Source organism: Neofelis nebulosa, chromosome 8 (genome assembly GCF_028018385.1).
Source record: "Neofelis nebulosa isolate mNeoNeb1 chromosome 8, mNeoNeb1.pri, whole genome shotgun sequence".
In the NCBI taxonomy this organism is placed as follows: Eukaryota; Metazoa; Chordata; class Mammalia; order Carnivora; family Felidae; genus Neofelis; species Neofelis nebulosa.
In genome coordinates, this window is record NC_080789.1 from 132,547,566 (window position 1) to 132,561,503 (window position 13,938).

Genomic DNA, 13,938 nt, shown 5'->3' on the forward strand with positions numbered 1-13,938 from the left:
TGGAGCCTGTTTCCGATTCTGTGTCTCCCTCTCTCTCTGCCCCTCCCCCGTTCATGCTCTGTCTCTCTCTGTCCCAAAAATAAAAAACGTTGAAGAAAAAAAAAAAAAGAATTAAGGCGAGGGAAAAAAGGTGGACCCTTACTCTAATTGGAGAGAACCAAAGCTGCTTACGTGGTACCAGGGGCTCAAAAAAGAACGGGGCAATTTTTAGCAGCGAGCAGACGAGTGCACGCGTGCAAGGGTTTATCAGTGCCCACGTAACCGGAGTTTCTACCCACGAAGGAGCTCCAGGTCCTGTTTTTCAGTTAACTGAAGGGATACTCGTGTCTGTAAGCGGGATCTTGGCCAGTAACGGATGGGAACTGGATGCTGTCCAGCACCTTTTTCTTGGATCCTGGCTGCTCTTTTGCTCTGTTATGGTTGCTGACTGTGCCACATTTTCCCTGAATACGGAGTCAAAACAAGCAATACTTTTATAGAGTGTTAACTTTCATATGAACTCAGGAAATGGAAGAGGTGACATCATAATTGTTTTTAGTTCCCTTTGCGACTGAGACATTAAAAAGAAAAGGTTTCTGGGAAGAAATTATTGAAAACATTAATGAAACACTTGAACGGATTAGGCCTATTGATTAGGGCTGTTAAAACACCTGAGTTGACTAACTGAAAAAAAGTGGTAAGAAGTCTAATGAGGATAGAGGACTAAGGATGCTTAGAAATTATACAGAGGAATCCAACACTAGAATCATGTCACCATCCATCAGTGCTCCTGCCTGCCATCCACAGGGGACAGAGCAGGTGGGGAATGTTCTTACTCTCGACACGACTCTGTTATTCTGATAACTTCATCTCTTAGGTTAGAAGGACTACATACAAGATAGGAGTCAGACCATGGCCTCACAGCAGAGGAAACGCGTAGCGCCTCAGGCCTGGTATTCTCCGGGGGGGGGGGGGAGGGGGGGCTTGAGGAGACACAGTGGGCCCTGGGAGCAATTACCAAGCACAGTGTCCTCAGTACAGACACGGCACTGGGCTGGGGTGCTGAGGAGAGTCTGAAGCACAGGAGAATGGAATAATAAGCCTGCAGAGAGGAAGTCCTCACAGGCAGATCTAGCAAATTCAAATTAGGCAAAAAAGGTCTTGGCCAGCAGAGGTCCTGGGGACTGTGCTTGAGGTTTCTTATTGTGAAGGAGTCTGTTCTCTTAATTTTTTTCAGTCATGGAAATAAATACTGTTAAAGAGCTTAGAACTAGTGCGGCCTCCTAATTAATCCCTCAAGACACCAGCTAATCCCATTTACCTCACCCAGGCTTCTCTCTTCCACCCCTGCTATTCTTACGGCTGCCGAAGGGCTGGGGGGTGATTTCTCTTTTCTCCTCTGGTCTAATTTTATCCTCACCTCCCAACATTAGTGTGAATGCAAAGAAACATCGGTGTTTCTTTTCTAGAGAGGTGGGAGGGTGTAAAATAACTCCGGAAGAGCTGGGCACAGTGAAGTGCCCTGTGTTTCATTTCTGTCAGGCTGTTAACAGGTGCTAGGGATACAAATGGTTGTATCCCTCTGGCCCAGCCCTCCAGAAAGCCGGATTCCCGTGTAGGGGGAAATTCTAGTAAGAGTGAGTGGTGACCCTGCGCTCTACCTACACCCTGGGGCAAGGGTGCATCACAGCCCGCAGGGCCGCGTGGAGCACAGCCGAAGACCAGCTCGGCTGCCATCCACGTCTCCGAGTCCCCTTGCCGTCACTGGGAACAGAGCGCTGCCACTTGCTGGTACCCGGTCAGCTAAGGGCCTTAAGAGTTTGCCGGCCCTGCCGCGTAAGAGCCTTCGGAGTGCCTTCCTTCGTAGTTTCCGAGGCCCAGCTTCTCCAAGAGGTGCTCCTTCGCTGCAGTGGTCTTTGGTGCCCCTGACTCCCTCCTTCTGTGGCACGGGATTTTTTTTTTTCTTCTTCTTTCTTTTTAGTCATCCAGGTTAGGAGAATTTTCTTCTCTTTCCCCCTTTTCGCCAATTGTTCCCTCCCCTCTTGAAACACAGAAGCAGAATGAACTTCAGTGCTCCTGAAAGACCGGATGGGTTTCAGGACCAGAAATGTTGTGAGGCTTCCGGCACATCGCCGCTGTTCTGCCTACACTTCACAGTGGTTGACTGTGTTTTTCGACTAGATCTCAGGGCAGATCTGCTTTCTGAAGGGTTGGCTTGCTTCAACTGATTCCATGCACGTGGGAGGTAGCCGTGGCTGGCTTGACCTGCCTGAGGTGGGGAGGGAAACGGTATCGGAGGCATCAAGCAAAGGGGGTGTTGATGTCAAAGAGGGGACTGGCAAGGGCTCTCCGGCTTGGGGCTTTCCTTCTTCATGGTAAAACCACCCTTTTGAGCAAAAAATGTCAAAATTCTGACAGGTACAAGTGCAGTGAGAATATTTAAAACCAAAACTATCCTGGAGATTCTGGGGGTATGTGGTTGTCAAAGACAAGGTACAAGAAGTAATTGATTACCTTGTAGAATTTGAAAAAATCACCCAGGGAAGATTTATATTAAATAATTATTCTGTCAAAGATAACACCTGTCAATTCAGCTGCTGGTATCTGATTACATGTAAAAACTGTGGGCAGTAGAAACACAAGTTTGAAGAAAGTTAAATTGAATAAATGCTTCCCCTTAACAGAGTAGGGATTTTCTTTCAAAAAGCCAAAAGGATCGGTCATTTCATCCCATTTAATCTAAATTCCCACGCATGCTGTCTGGATGAGGAACAAAATGACAGTTGTGGCAACCTCAACAAGGGGAGGTCACTGCGAATGGACAGCAAGGTCTGTGCATACCCTGCCTGTGAGATGCTTTAACTCTCCAAAGGTCCTCAACTGAGGGGGACCTGAGGAGCTGTGAGACGCCTGAGTAAATCTCTGCAAATGACACAGAAGGACCCACCAGTATGAGCAGGAGCACTTTTGGTGGCCACTGAATGCCACCATGGTATTGATGGTACTGAAGGCAGAAGTGCCCCCCCCCCCCCCGCCCCCCCCGCAAAAGGGCAAAAGTGAGGAATGTATTAATATATTCCTGTAGATTTATAATCTATTTCCTGGGATGTTTTCCTTGCTGTAGACAAGATATATATCCTCCTAAGCTGCAAGCTGATGATAAGAAGTGTAAAATGTCTAGAACCATGGTAGAGGAGTATGAATATGCACTTAGTGGCATTTATATATGTGTGTGTGTGTGTGTTATTATGGCCACAAGTGTGTATGAAGTTGTATGTGCCTATATATGTATCTACCTATGTACATTTCACATATTCCAAGAATACAGATTAAGAGAGTGATTTTATAATGCATACTTAAGAGTGACAAGCCAGAATAATATGCCCCAAACATCTTTTCTCTCCTTTACATAACATACGGTTGACTCTTGAACAAGTGGGGGTTCAATTGAAAGTCTCTGTGTGTTAATTTTTCTCCCCCAAAACTTAACTACTGATAACCTACTGTTGACCAGAAGCTCTTACCGCTAACATAAATAACACATATTTTGTACATTATATGTATTATACACCGTATTCTTAAAATTTAAGAAAATCATAAGGAAAATGACTACACATTTGTAGTATCCTAAGTTACTGTATTAATTGACAGAATTCTGCATATAAGTGGACTGCACATTTCAAACCTGTGTGTTCCAGGACCAAGTATTTCCACAAACACTATTCATCAGGTACTTGTGCCTGATTATATTCTAACGATCCTAATTTTAAGGGCTGTATGCTAAGCCATTTGGAAGAACGAGGTTGATTGGAACAAGGAAAAATAAGTGTGTCACCTGACATACATTTAAATAGAGCCGGACACAGACTTTTGGGCAGTTGTGTCTACAAAAAAATATCTTCTTCGTCTTAGCTTAGATCTTAATACACAAAACATGCTTGGAGAACCCTCAGATAATCCAGAAGTGAATCACCCACATTCCTTACTTATGATCTTGACAATTTCTGCTTTTAGCTTTAGGGTTCAACTGTACTTTTTTAGCCCCTCCATTCATGAATGTATGGAGCAAGGAAAGGGACATCAAACTTGAACACTTTAATTTAGCTTCTTTTCTTCGACCCCAAACTTTATTTTAGGAGGAGTGAAGTGAAGTGAAAGGAGTAAAATTTATAGGAAGATGAGTTTGGGAATTAATTGGATTCCGTCTACCTACATTCTCCTGGCTCCCTGGTCCCTGGGAAAGAGGACTCTATTCAGACAGCCAGAGAATTCTTTCAGTACCAAGTAACTGTTCCTGGGATGGAGTAGGGTAGGAAACAGCAATGATATGGAAACTGTGGCCAACTATTTCAGAAGCTGCCTCTATTCCGGTACCCATTTCTTGAGTACCTTCTCTGAGAATTTTCCAGTAGGACAGGTAGCATCATCATGTCTGTTTAGGCAGAATGGTCTGAAAGAGGACACTATATATTTTGGGTTTTCCTTGGTATTTGAAAAGAAACAAATATCTGCTCCAAGCCAACGTTGGGATTGTTAAATAGCTCTGTGCTAGTAACACTTACCGGATCAGAAGGAATGTGGTTTTGTTTGTTCATGGTTTTTGGTTTAATTAAACACTTTTCCTGGTTCACACTGTTTGGTAGGGACTGTTCAAAATGAGACACATTTTTAACTCCCCATGAACTATACATACCTGTATTACTCCAATTGCAAACAATTTAAAAAACAAAATTTAATAAGCCTGTTGTCCTTGCCAGAAGCAACATCTGTATGACATAGACCCCACACAAGAACTAGTCATAGTCTTGGCCATTCAACACAGTCCCTCTATAGTCCCTCATGGTAACGATGGGAAAATACCAGCAAAGCACAAGAGACGAGGATGGAGAGAGGTGGACACACGGACCCGAGGACAACACACAGCAGTCATGAGCACGTGCTGAGGAGGACAGCCATTCCCACTGGCCTGTTACTTTGCAGACCAAGGACAGGACAGGCAGGCGATCAAATCAAAGTCCTTGTTTTAGGGGAACTAGGTCCTGGGGCAAGAGAAGCAGCATGAAGGGATGTGTGTAAACACCCATGTCTGCAACCAAGGGGGAGGAAGTGGGTTGGAGCGTCTGCAGAACAAGGTCAGAAACAGGAGTAAACGTGATGAGGGCTCCTGGGCTGCTGGAAGTGGGCAGCTGGAGGCCCTTTTACTGGAATAAGACATTCTGTTGTCACGTGACTGCCACTTCATATGCTATTTGCTAATCAAGAGCTATCATATCTAGAAAGAACGATCCCCCCCACCTTTTTTTTTTGGCCTATGGTCAGATAAAACTCATTCCCAATTTTTGTTTGTTTTTCCCAGAGCATCTGAACAAAAGTGTTTATTAAAACTTGGAAATTTGATGAGGTCTAGATTTTTTGTTATTGTTTTGCTGAAAAAAAATGGTAGTATCTGATCACCCCTTGAAAACTGTTCACTTGTTGAGTCATGGGGTAAACTAACTTGCCAGGGACCCTTTCTTAAAGCTTGAAGCAGGCAGGTGCTGTGTTGCCTGCACTGCATGGAAGATAACTGGGCCCCCAAATCAGAAATCAGATTTGCTCTGGGCTCTCCTGGGCCTGGCTATTCTTGACTCAGGACTGAACTGAGGGAAAGGCAAACGAGATGTCCCTTCTGTGCATGGAGGGTCAGTTCTCCCCAGTGTAGGAGCCAGTGCCGAGCACAAGCTTAAAACATGACTTTATCCCCCACAGCTCTAACGTGGCAGAAATGGGCAGGCTGTGTGGGACGGAACCTGGAGCTCTCCAGGGAGTCCCTAGGTTTTGGGCTGAAGTACTTCTGGAAGCGAGTTGCCTCACTCTGCCTCAACCTGCCATGGTGACATGAGCCTCTTGAGAGATGAACTGCTGTTGAGTGAGCCCTGTCTGTGAGCACTTAAAGACTCCACACGGTACCACTGCCAGCCGGGGCCTTTTTCACTCAGCCTTATTTCCTCCTTTCCAAGGCCTCGTTCTTCTCTATATAGGTCATCAATCTTTAGAGCAAGAGGGTACCAATAAAATCGTCTAATCCAGAACTTCCAGTTTTCAAATGGGACTCTGAAGCCTGGGGTGGGCGGGCAGTGATTTGCTGAGGTTTCTGCAGGTGCCTGCCGGATTTGGAACTGGACCCACATGTCCACTTTTCTATTAAAACACACTGCCTCTCAGAAGAAGAGAACCAAAGCACGCCCCTGTGAAAGCTGCAACTAGCTGTCAGCCACAGAAACCTACGAGTGAACGAACACACGTTCTGCGGATTAGAAAAAAGCCGGGGCAACGAGGGCTGGGTACCTGTGAGGCAAAATGAATGTAGATCGCATGTGCCTGGCGGGGTATGTGCTCCTCCATCCCAAGCTTTAGTTCTCCCTGTTACGTATCCTTTGCGGTTCAGGGCTGGCTGACCATTTTCTGGGGAGAATTTGGGGGAAGGCTGTCCACCAGAGCAGCAAATACTCACTGTTTATGGTACCTGCTAGTGCATTAATATTATTCAGTCCGACAGTGGCTCCCGCCAGCCCTTGCAGAGTCCCAAGAGAGGTCAGAGAATTCATGGCCGCACCAGCACTGGAGTTGGGGGTTGAAGCAGCCACTGAAAAACAAAACAAGACAGGAAAACGGGGAGACAAAACACAACATGAGTGAAGGCCAAGTGGCCCGGAAAGTCATCGTCCTCTCCACAGCAGCTGGAGCCGGGGGCTGAACTGCGAGCCACGCGTAACGCTTCCCATCGGAGAGACACAAGTGGGGCTGTGCTTGGGGGCAATCCTGGCGGTTAGGTTTGGTGATTCAAGTAAGCCATCACAGCTCTGTTCGGCCAGTAAATATGCTCACTGCCCGTTAGTGGGGGTGAATCGGCAAACAGGAGGCCGTCTTCTGGGTAGGCTGCCCCCCCCACCCCCCACCAGCCACAGGAGGGCAGCCTCAGTCCTGCAGGCCGAGGCCTTCTCCTGTTCACCAGTGACTGGCACAGAAGGGGGTAGGGGGTGGGAGTGAATGGCAGTCCTTGGTTTTCTCACTGTTTCTGCTTCAGACTCGGCATTTTCTTTTCTCACTGAAATTCTGGGGAAAAAAAAAATCCTACATCTTCCTGAATTTGACAGAAGACTTCAGGGCCCAGGCAGTGGTGGTAACAGGGTGAAGAGTGGTAGGAGACAAAACCATTTTGCTCCAAACTCTCTCTTACCCCCCAGCCTTTCAGGTAACAGCTTTACTGACAGATCACTCACATGCCATAAAATTTGGCCCTTGAAGCATGCAAGTCAGTGGTTTTTAGTATGTTCGCAGGTATCCAGCCGCACCACCATCTAACAGAATATTCTTACCCCGAAAAGAAAGCCTTCCTTGTTAGCTATCATTCCCTGTTACCCCCACCACTTCCTGTCTCTATGAATTTGCTTAGTCTGGATATTTCATGGAGGTGGAATCACATAATTTGTGATCTTTTGTGACTGCTTCCTTCCCTTAGCAAGACGTTCTCAAGATCCCTCTGTGTAGGACGGGTCAGGATTTCATAGCAGAGTAATACTCTGCTGCATGAAAACACTGCATTTTGTGTATCCATTCATCAGTTGTGGACATTTTGATAGTTTCAACTTTTGGGCTAGTATGAACAATGATGCTATGAACATCTGTAACACAAGCTTTTGCATAGCCATAAACTTTGATTTTCATTTGAGTACACACACACACACACACACACACCCCACACCCAGGAGCAGGGCAGCTGGGTAAGGTGATAACTTCCTGCTTAACATTTGGAGGACCTGCTGGACTGTTCTCCAGAACAGCTGCACTCTCTGTCCCTTTTACACCATTACATAATGGCGTCTGTAAGTAGTATGTCACGTGTCTTACATTTGTATACACTTGTACAGCTTCACACTCCTCTGACTTTTTCCATGGACATCACTTCGCTTTATCCTGGTGATGGAGGTGAAAGCTGAACTAAACTCTGACCAGCGCTAAAAGCAGCACCTGGTCCTTTTCTAGCTGTGAGATCCAAGACGGCCAGGAACTTCATCCATCTCCTGGAATGTTCCTGCTCAGCGGGAGCTCATCCTTCCTCTGCCTTCAGAAACCACAAACAGCACTGCTTGAAAAGCACCTTGCTTGGGATCCCTTTGGGATGAGGCCAGATCAAATGCCTAAAAAATGAATTCCTCACCTTGTCACATTTCAGTCCATGTAGGCCATTAGCTTCTCACACCTCATAATGCATATCTCTTTTTAAGAGAAAATGATATATAATCCAGTGTCTTTAGTCCTTTTGTTATTATGAAACTTTTCAAATACACAAGAGAAAAACATGACAAACTCCCATGAACTCATAGCCACATTCTAGAATATTTGAGAAGCAATTTAATCTTTTTTTTTAATTTTTAAAAACATTTTATTTATTTTTGAGAGAGAGAGAGTACAAGGGGTGGGAGGGGCCGAGAGAGAGGGAGACATAGAATCTGAAGCAGGCTCCAGGCTCTGAGAGTCAGCACAGAGCCTGATGCGGGGCCTGAACTCGTGAACCGTGAGATCATGACCTGAGCCAAAGTCGGATGCTTAACCGACTGAGCCACCCAGGCGCCCCTTCTCAATCTCTATTTTAAAGCCAATTTCAGACCTTCTGTTGTCTCTCCCCTATATACTTCAGTATGCAACTCTAAAAACTGTGGACATTTTTTTAAAAACTCAAAACCAGTATTACACCTCACAAAAATAACAGTAATTCCTTGGTTTTATTATGTAATAATACCTTGTTTAGGATTTTTTTGTCTGTGTACATGAGTATGATTGGCATTTATTTTCCTTCCTGTGTGTCTTTAGTTTTGCTAATAAGCTTTTGCTAACCTCATCAAATGACTCAGGCAGTGTCTATTTTTGCATTTTCTGGGATAAACTGTAAAAGATGGCAATTATTTCTAACTTCAGTGTTTCATAGAATATGCCAGTAAAAATGATGTGGACTTGATATTTCTTCATGGGATGATTACGTTTCCTTAATAACTAAGATTGTTCAACTTTTCTTGTTCTTCTCTAATCAGTTGTATTCAGTTATAGCTTTCTAGGAACTTATGTATTTAAGTTTTCAAGTTTATATTGGCAAAAATTATTCATAACATGCTCTTAAATAAATGTTTAAAATCAGGAACATTTACAATTAAGTCCTATTTCTTTGTCTGCTTGTGCTGTCCGTTACTGAGAGAAGCATGTGAAAATCTCCCACTGTGGTAATTTCAATTTCTCCGGGTAAATATGGACATTTTTTGGAATACATCTTGAAGCTATGTCACTACTTGTGTAGATGTTTGTAAATTATTGTATCTTGTGGTGCAATCAACTTTTTGTGGCAGCTCTTATTTCTAGTTTCTTCTTGAAGTCTGTTTTGTATGATAAAAAATAAAAGCATCAGATATTTTTGGTTATTTGCATGATGTATCTTTTACCATCGTTTTGCTTTTTTGTCTATTTCTGCTCTATCTCTTATAATCAATATGTAAACAGGTTTTAAAAACTACAGCCTAATAATCTAACAGTCTTTCAGTAAGAAATGTTTAAATTTTGTGTTGTATGTCCTGCCTATATTTTTTCCTCTTCTTTCTTGCCTTCCTTCTTAGGACTATTATTTACTTTTTTTTTCCCCATTCCATTTCCCCCTCTACTACTTTGGAGGTAATGTATATTATTTCTATTCTTTTATATATTACCATAACAATTTTAACAAACATAACTTATGAAAATCAAAGGTAATCATTACCTTTATTTCTTGCCAGAACATTTGCGAGAATGTTTCTCCATCTGTGGACTTTTAAGGACAATTTCTAGAGATTTTAAGTGGTTGACTTTTACAGTTTTTACCAGTAATGGTGGTTTCACGGGGTAAAGGGTTCACAGGTATCCTCACATTACCATTCTAGAAGTATTCCCCTGGTGTCACCTAAAATTGTGTGAAAGTTCTTCAGGCTTTTATTACTGGCTTCGAATCAGAACACACATGAGGGATAGTTTTTACCCCTTACTCACTGGCACAACAGTGTGGGAAGGGCTATTACATGGAGACTGACACTAGATTTAAGTCTCTTTTTCCATGGGAAATAGCCCAGAAAGGAGGACTTCTGTTTCTGGCAGTTTATTGGTCTAGGTGACCAGAGAGACTCAGGGGGGCAGTAAACACCAAAAGAGTAACAAGCACTGTAAAATATCTTTTAAATTATTGCTAATCATATCAATAGTAATGTAAGACAGATTAGGACACGGTGCTGAGGTAAATTAACTGTCAACTTAGAACATCCAACAGGGGCGCCTGGGTGGCGCAGTCGGTTAAGCATCCGACTTCAGTCAGGTCACGATCTCGCGGTCTGTGAGTTCGAGCCCCGCGTCGGGCTCTGGGCTGATGGCTCGGAGCCTGGAGCCTGTTTCCGATTCTGTGTCTCCCTCTCTCTCTGCCCCTCCCCCGTTCATGCTCTGTCTCTCTCTGTCCCAAAAATAAATAAAAAACGTTGAAAAAAAATTTAAAAAAAAAAAAAAAAGAACATCCAACAAAAATATATTTCGGAAACTAGGACAAAATAAATAATTGTCACATAAAAGCTAAGACTTTTTAACCAGTGGACCCTCACTAAATGTTCTGTTGGATAGGATTCAAACTAAAGGAGAAATGATCCCAGATGAAAGAAGGAATAATAAAGCAAAGGAAGTAGTAATTATGCAGGCAGATTTAAATAAATGCTATTTATATAAAGTTACAGTGTACTGGGATGAAACACACTGGAGCTAGAACTGCAATACATGACAATGTGAATACACCACACATGGGTTGGGAGAGAGGCTCTTCTGAATTAAACTAGTTTCTTCTTCTTTAGCCTTCCTTCCTTCCTTCCTTCCTTCCTTCCTTCCTTCCTTCCTTCCTTCCTTCCTTCCTTCCTTCCTTCCTTCCTTCCCTCCCTCCCTCCCTCCCTCCCTCCCTCCCTTCCTTTTTGAGAGCAAGTGGGGGAGGGTCAGAGAGAGAGAGAGAGAATCTCAAGCAGGCACCATGCTCAGTGCAGAGCCTGACTTGGGGGCTTGATCTGATGACTGTGAGATCATGACCTGAGCTGAAATCAAGAGTTGGCTGCTTAACTGACTGAGCTACCCAGGTGCCCTTCAGTTAAAGTATTGTAAGGTCCTTGAAAGAAGAAATTCAGGTAAATCTGCAAAATCTCAGAACGAACAGCAAGAGTCTGTGGCATTTGAGCCACAACCTGCTCCCTCCCTTTCAGCCGCTCCTCTCCCACTTCCCCAAGGTCAGTGTATGTAATGGAAGCTCAACTCCAGGTGGTTGTGGCCAAGGAGCTAAGGGCTTCTTCTCCCCACAGGTCCAAACCTAGGGCTATGGTTTCTCCCAGGGAAGGGCAGGCCACTGGCATTTTTAACCACACCCCTGGCTCTGTCTTATGGAAGCTCTGTTCTGGGCCAGGAAGTGTGGGAGTCCTGTCCTCAAAGTAGCCTCTGCTCACTGAGCAGGCACCAGAAACTGTGTTTGAGAGGGTCCAGATACTGTACTTAGCAGACAAAGACATCAAAACAGGTCCTATAAATATGTTCAAAGAACTAAAGGAAAACATGCTTAACGAAAGGTATGACGACAAAGTTGCATCAAGCAAAGAATACCAATAAAAAGGGAGATATTATAAAAATGAACAAAAGGGAAATTCTAGACTTGAAAGGTAAATTACAGAAATGAAAAATTCACTGTGGGGGCTCAACACTAGATTTGAAAAGGCAGAATAACAAATGAGTTTGGAGAATGATGTAGATCATGCAGTCTGAAAATCAGAGAAAACACAATGAATAAAAAGGAACAGAACGTCAGAGGTGTGGCATGCCATGAGATACAAGAGTATACAGATACTGGGGGTACCACGAGCAGAGAAAAGAATAGAAAAAATAACGACACAAGGACTGAAAAGTTCCTAAACGTGACAAAAAGCATTCATCTATATATCCAAGAAAGTCAACAAACTACAGGTAGGATAATAGAAGAAGATCCACACCCAGACATGTGACAGTAAAAATACTGAAAGCCCAAGATGAAGAAAAAAAAATCTTGCAAGGAGAGAGAGGACAACATGACTCATCATGTATAAGGGGATCCCAAGAAGATTAACACCTGGCTTCTCAGCAGAAACAGTGGGCCAGAAGGTGGCATGGCACACTGCAAATGCTGAAAGGAGTAAAACACTATGAAGTAAGAATTTTATATCCAGCCAAACTATCCTCGGTAAACAAGGGAAAAATAACATTTCTAGATGAACAAAAACAGAATGTGTTGCCAGCAGTCATTGTATTACAAGAAATATGAAAGCAAGTTCTACAGGCTGAAAGCAGATAACCCAAGACAATAATTCAAATCCCTACACACATACACACGCATAACACCAATAAAGGTAATTATGTGGATACTTATAAAAGACTGTATAGTTGCATTTTTCTTTTCTTCTCTTAATTGATTAAAAAATCAACTGCCTAAAGCAGTATGTATATTAATTGTATCATTGAGCCTCTAATATACAGAAATATATTTGACATTTTAGGCACAAAGGAAGTGGGTAGGGGGACAAAGTTGTATTACAGTGAGGAAATTATACCAGACAGTAACCACAAGAAGAGATGAAGAGAACTGGAAATGATAAATAAGGAGGTTATAAACAAACTCTACAGATACATGTATATGCTCTCCTTTTTCTTTCAGTTCATTTAAAATATATAAAGTAATAATTATAACTATAGGTTAAGTTTATAACATACAAAGACATAATATGTATATAAACAGTAGAAAAAAGGGGAGGAAAGGAGAGTTATGTATAGGAGGCATGTTTCTGCATCTCATTGGCATTAGGTTAGTACATATCTGAAGTAGGTTCTGATAAGACAGGATATATGTTGTAAACCCTAGAGCAACCACTAAGAAAAGAAAATTCAAAAATATGGAGGAAAATCACTGAAGAAATTCAAACATTATACTAGAAAATATTCACTTAATGCAAAATAAAGCCACAAAGGAGAAACAAAAACAACTGAAATACACAGAAAGTGAAAAGTAAACTTATGTCACATATAAATGCATCCTGATGATATTAAATGTGAATGAAGTAAACAATCCAATCAAAAGGTAGGGATTGTTAGACTGGCTTAAAAAATTATAAAACAAAACCTAGCTGTCTGTATTGCTTATAGGAGGCACACATTAGATTCCAAGACACAAATAGGTTGAAAGTAAAAGGATGGAAAGATATATACCATGCAAACAACAAACTATACGCTATAATGAGACAGAAGAGTTTTGCATCAGTTTCAGAGAGAAAAAGAAAAGTGGGTCAACTGCTTGCATCGAAAGGACCTTGATACACTTCTCTGAACATCTGTGTCTTTGTCCGGATGAAATACAGCTCATAAGAGAACACTACTACCAGTGGGTACGTCAGAAAAGAGTGCTCATTTTATTCAGCACTCTTTTTCTTTATGCCCTCAGACTCTTCACTGAGATCTTTCAGAAGGGAAAGGGATAGAAAGGAATAGGATAAGGAGAGCAGATATTCCTCAGACGGCACAGGAAATGATGGAGATGTGGAAATGAAGCAAACTGGGATAAGGTGTGGAGGGAGTCAGCCGAGTAATGGATCAGAACAGTCTCTCATTCATCTGAGAAACACAAGCTACCGTTATCAGAAAGGCCTCCAACTCCATTGCTGCACACATCACTGATGAAGCAGAGGTGCCAAAGCACTAAGGTCAATGACCTGGAGAAAGTGCCTATGAGTTAGGGACACCAGCACATTCCTAGAAAGACTTATGACACCAGTCGTCATGCTGCTGTGGAGTATTCACTGTTAGTGCTGGAGAGGAAATACATGACCGGACCTTAATACCTCAGTGTCTGCAACTTACATTTTC

At 42.9% G+C, this 13,938-nt stretch overlaps 1 protein-coding gene across 14 annotated transcripts in view; it reads right to left on the reverse strand.

Moving 5' to 3' along the window:
- CELF2 (CUGBP Elav-like family member 2) overlaps window positions 1-13,938 on the reverse strand; it is an 835,088-nt gene that overhangs the window by 11,278 nt on the left and 809,872 nt on the right. For 13 of the 14 annotated variants that reach the window (XM_058682192.1, XM_058682201.1, XM_058682202.1 and 10 more), the window contains one exon: window positions 6,485-6,604. In XM_058682192.1, coding sequence (XP_058538175.1) covers window positions 6,485-6,604 — 120 coding nt within the window. Of the gene's footprint in view, window positions 1-6,472; window positions 6,605-13,938 lie in introns of all 14 variants that reach the window. The other variant, XM_058682195.1, reaches the window with a different exon arrangement.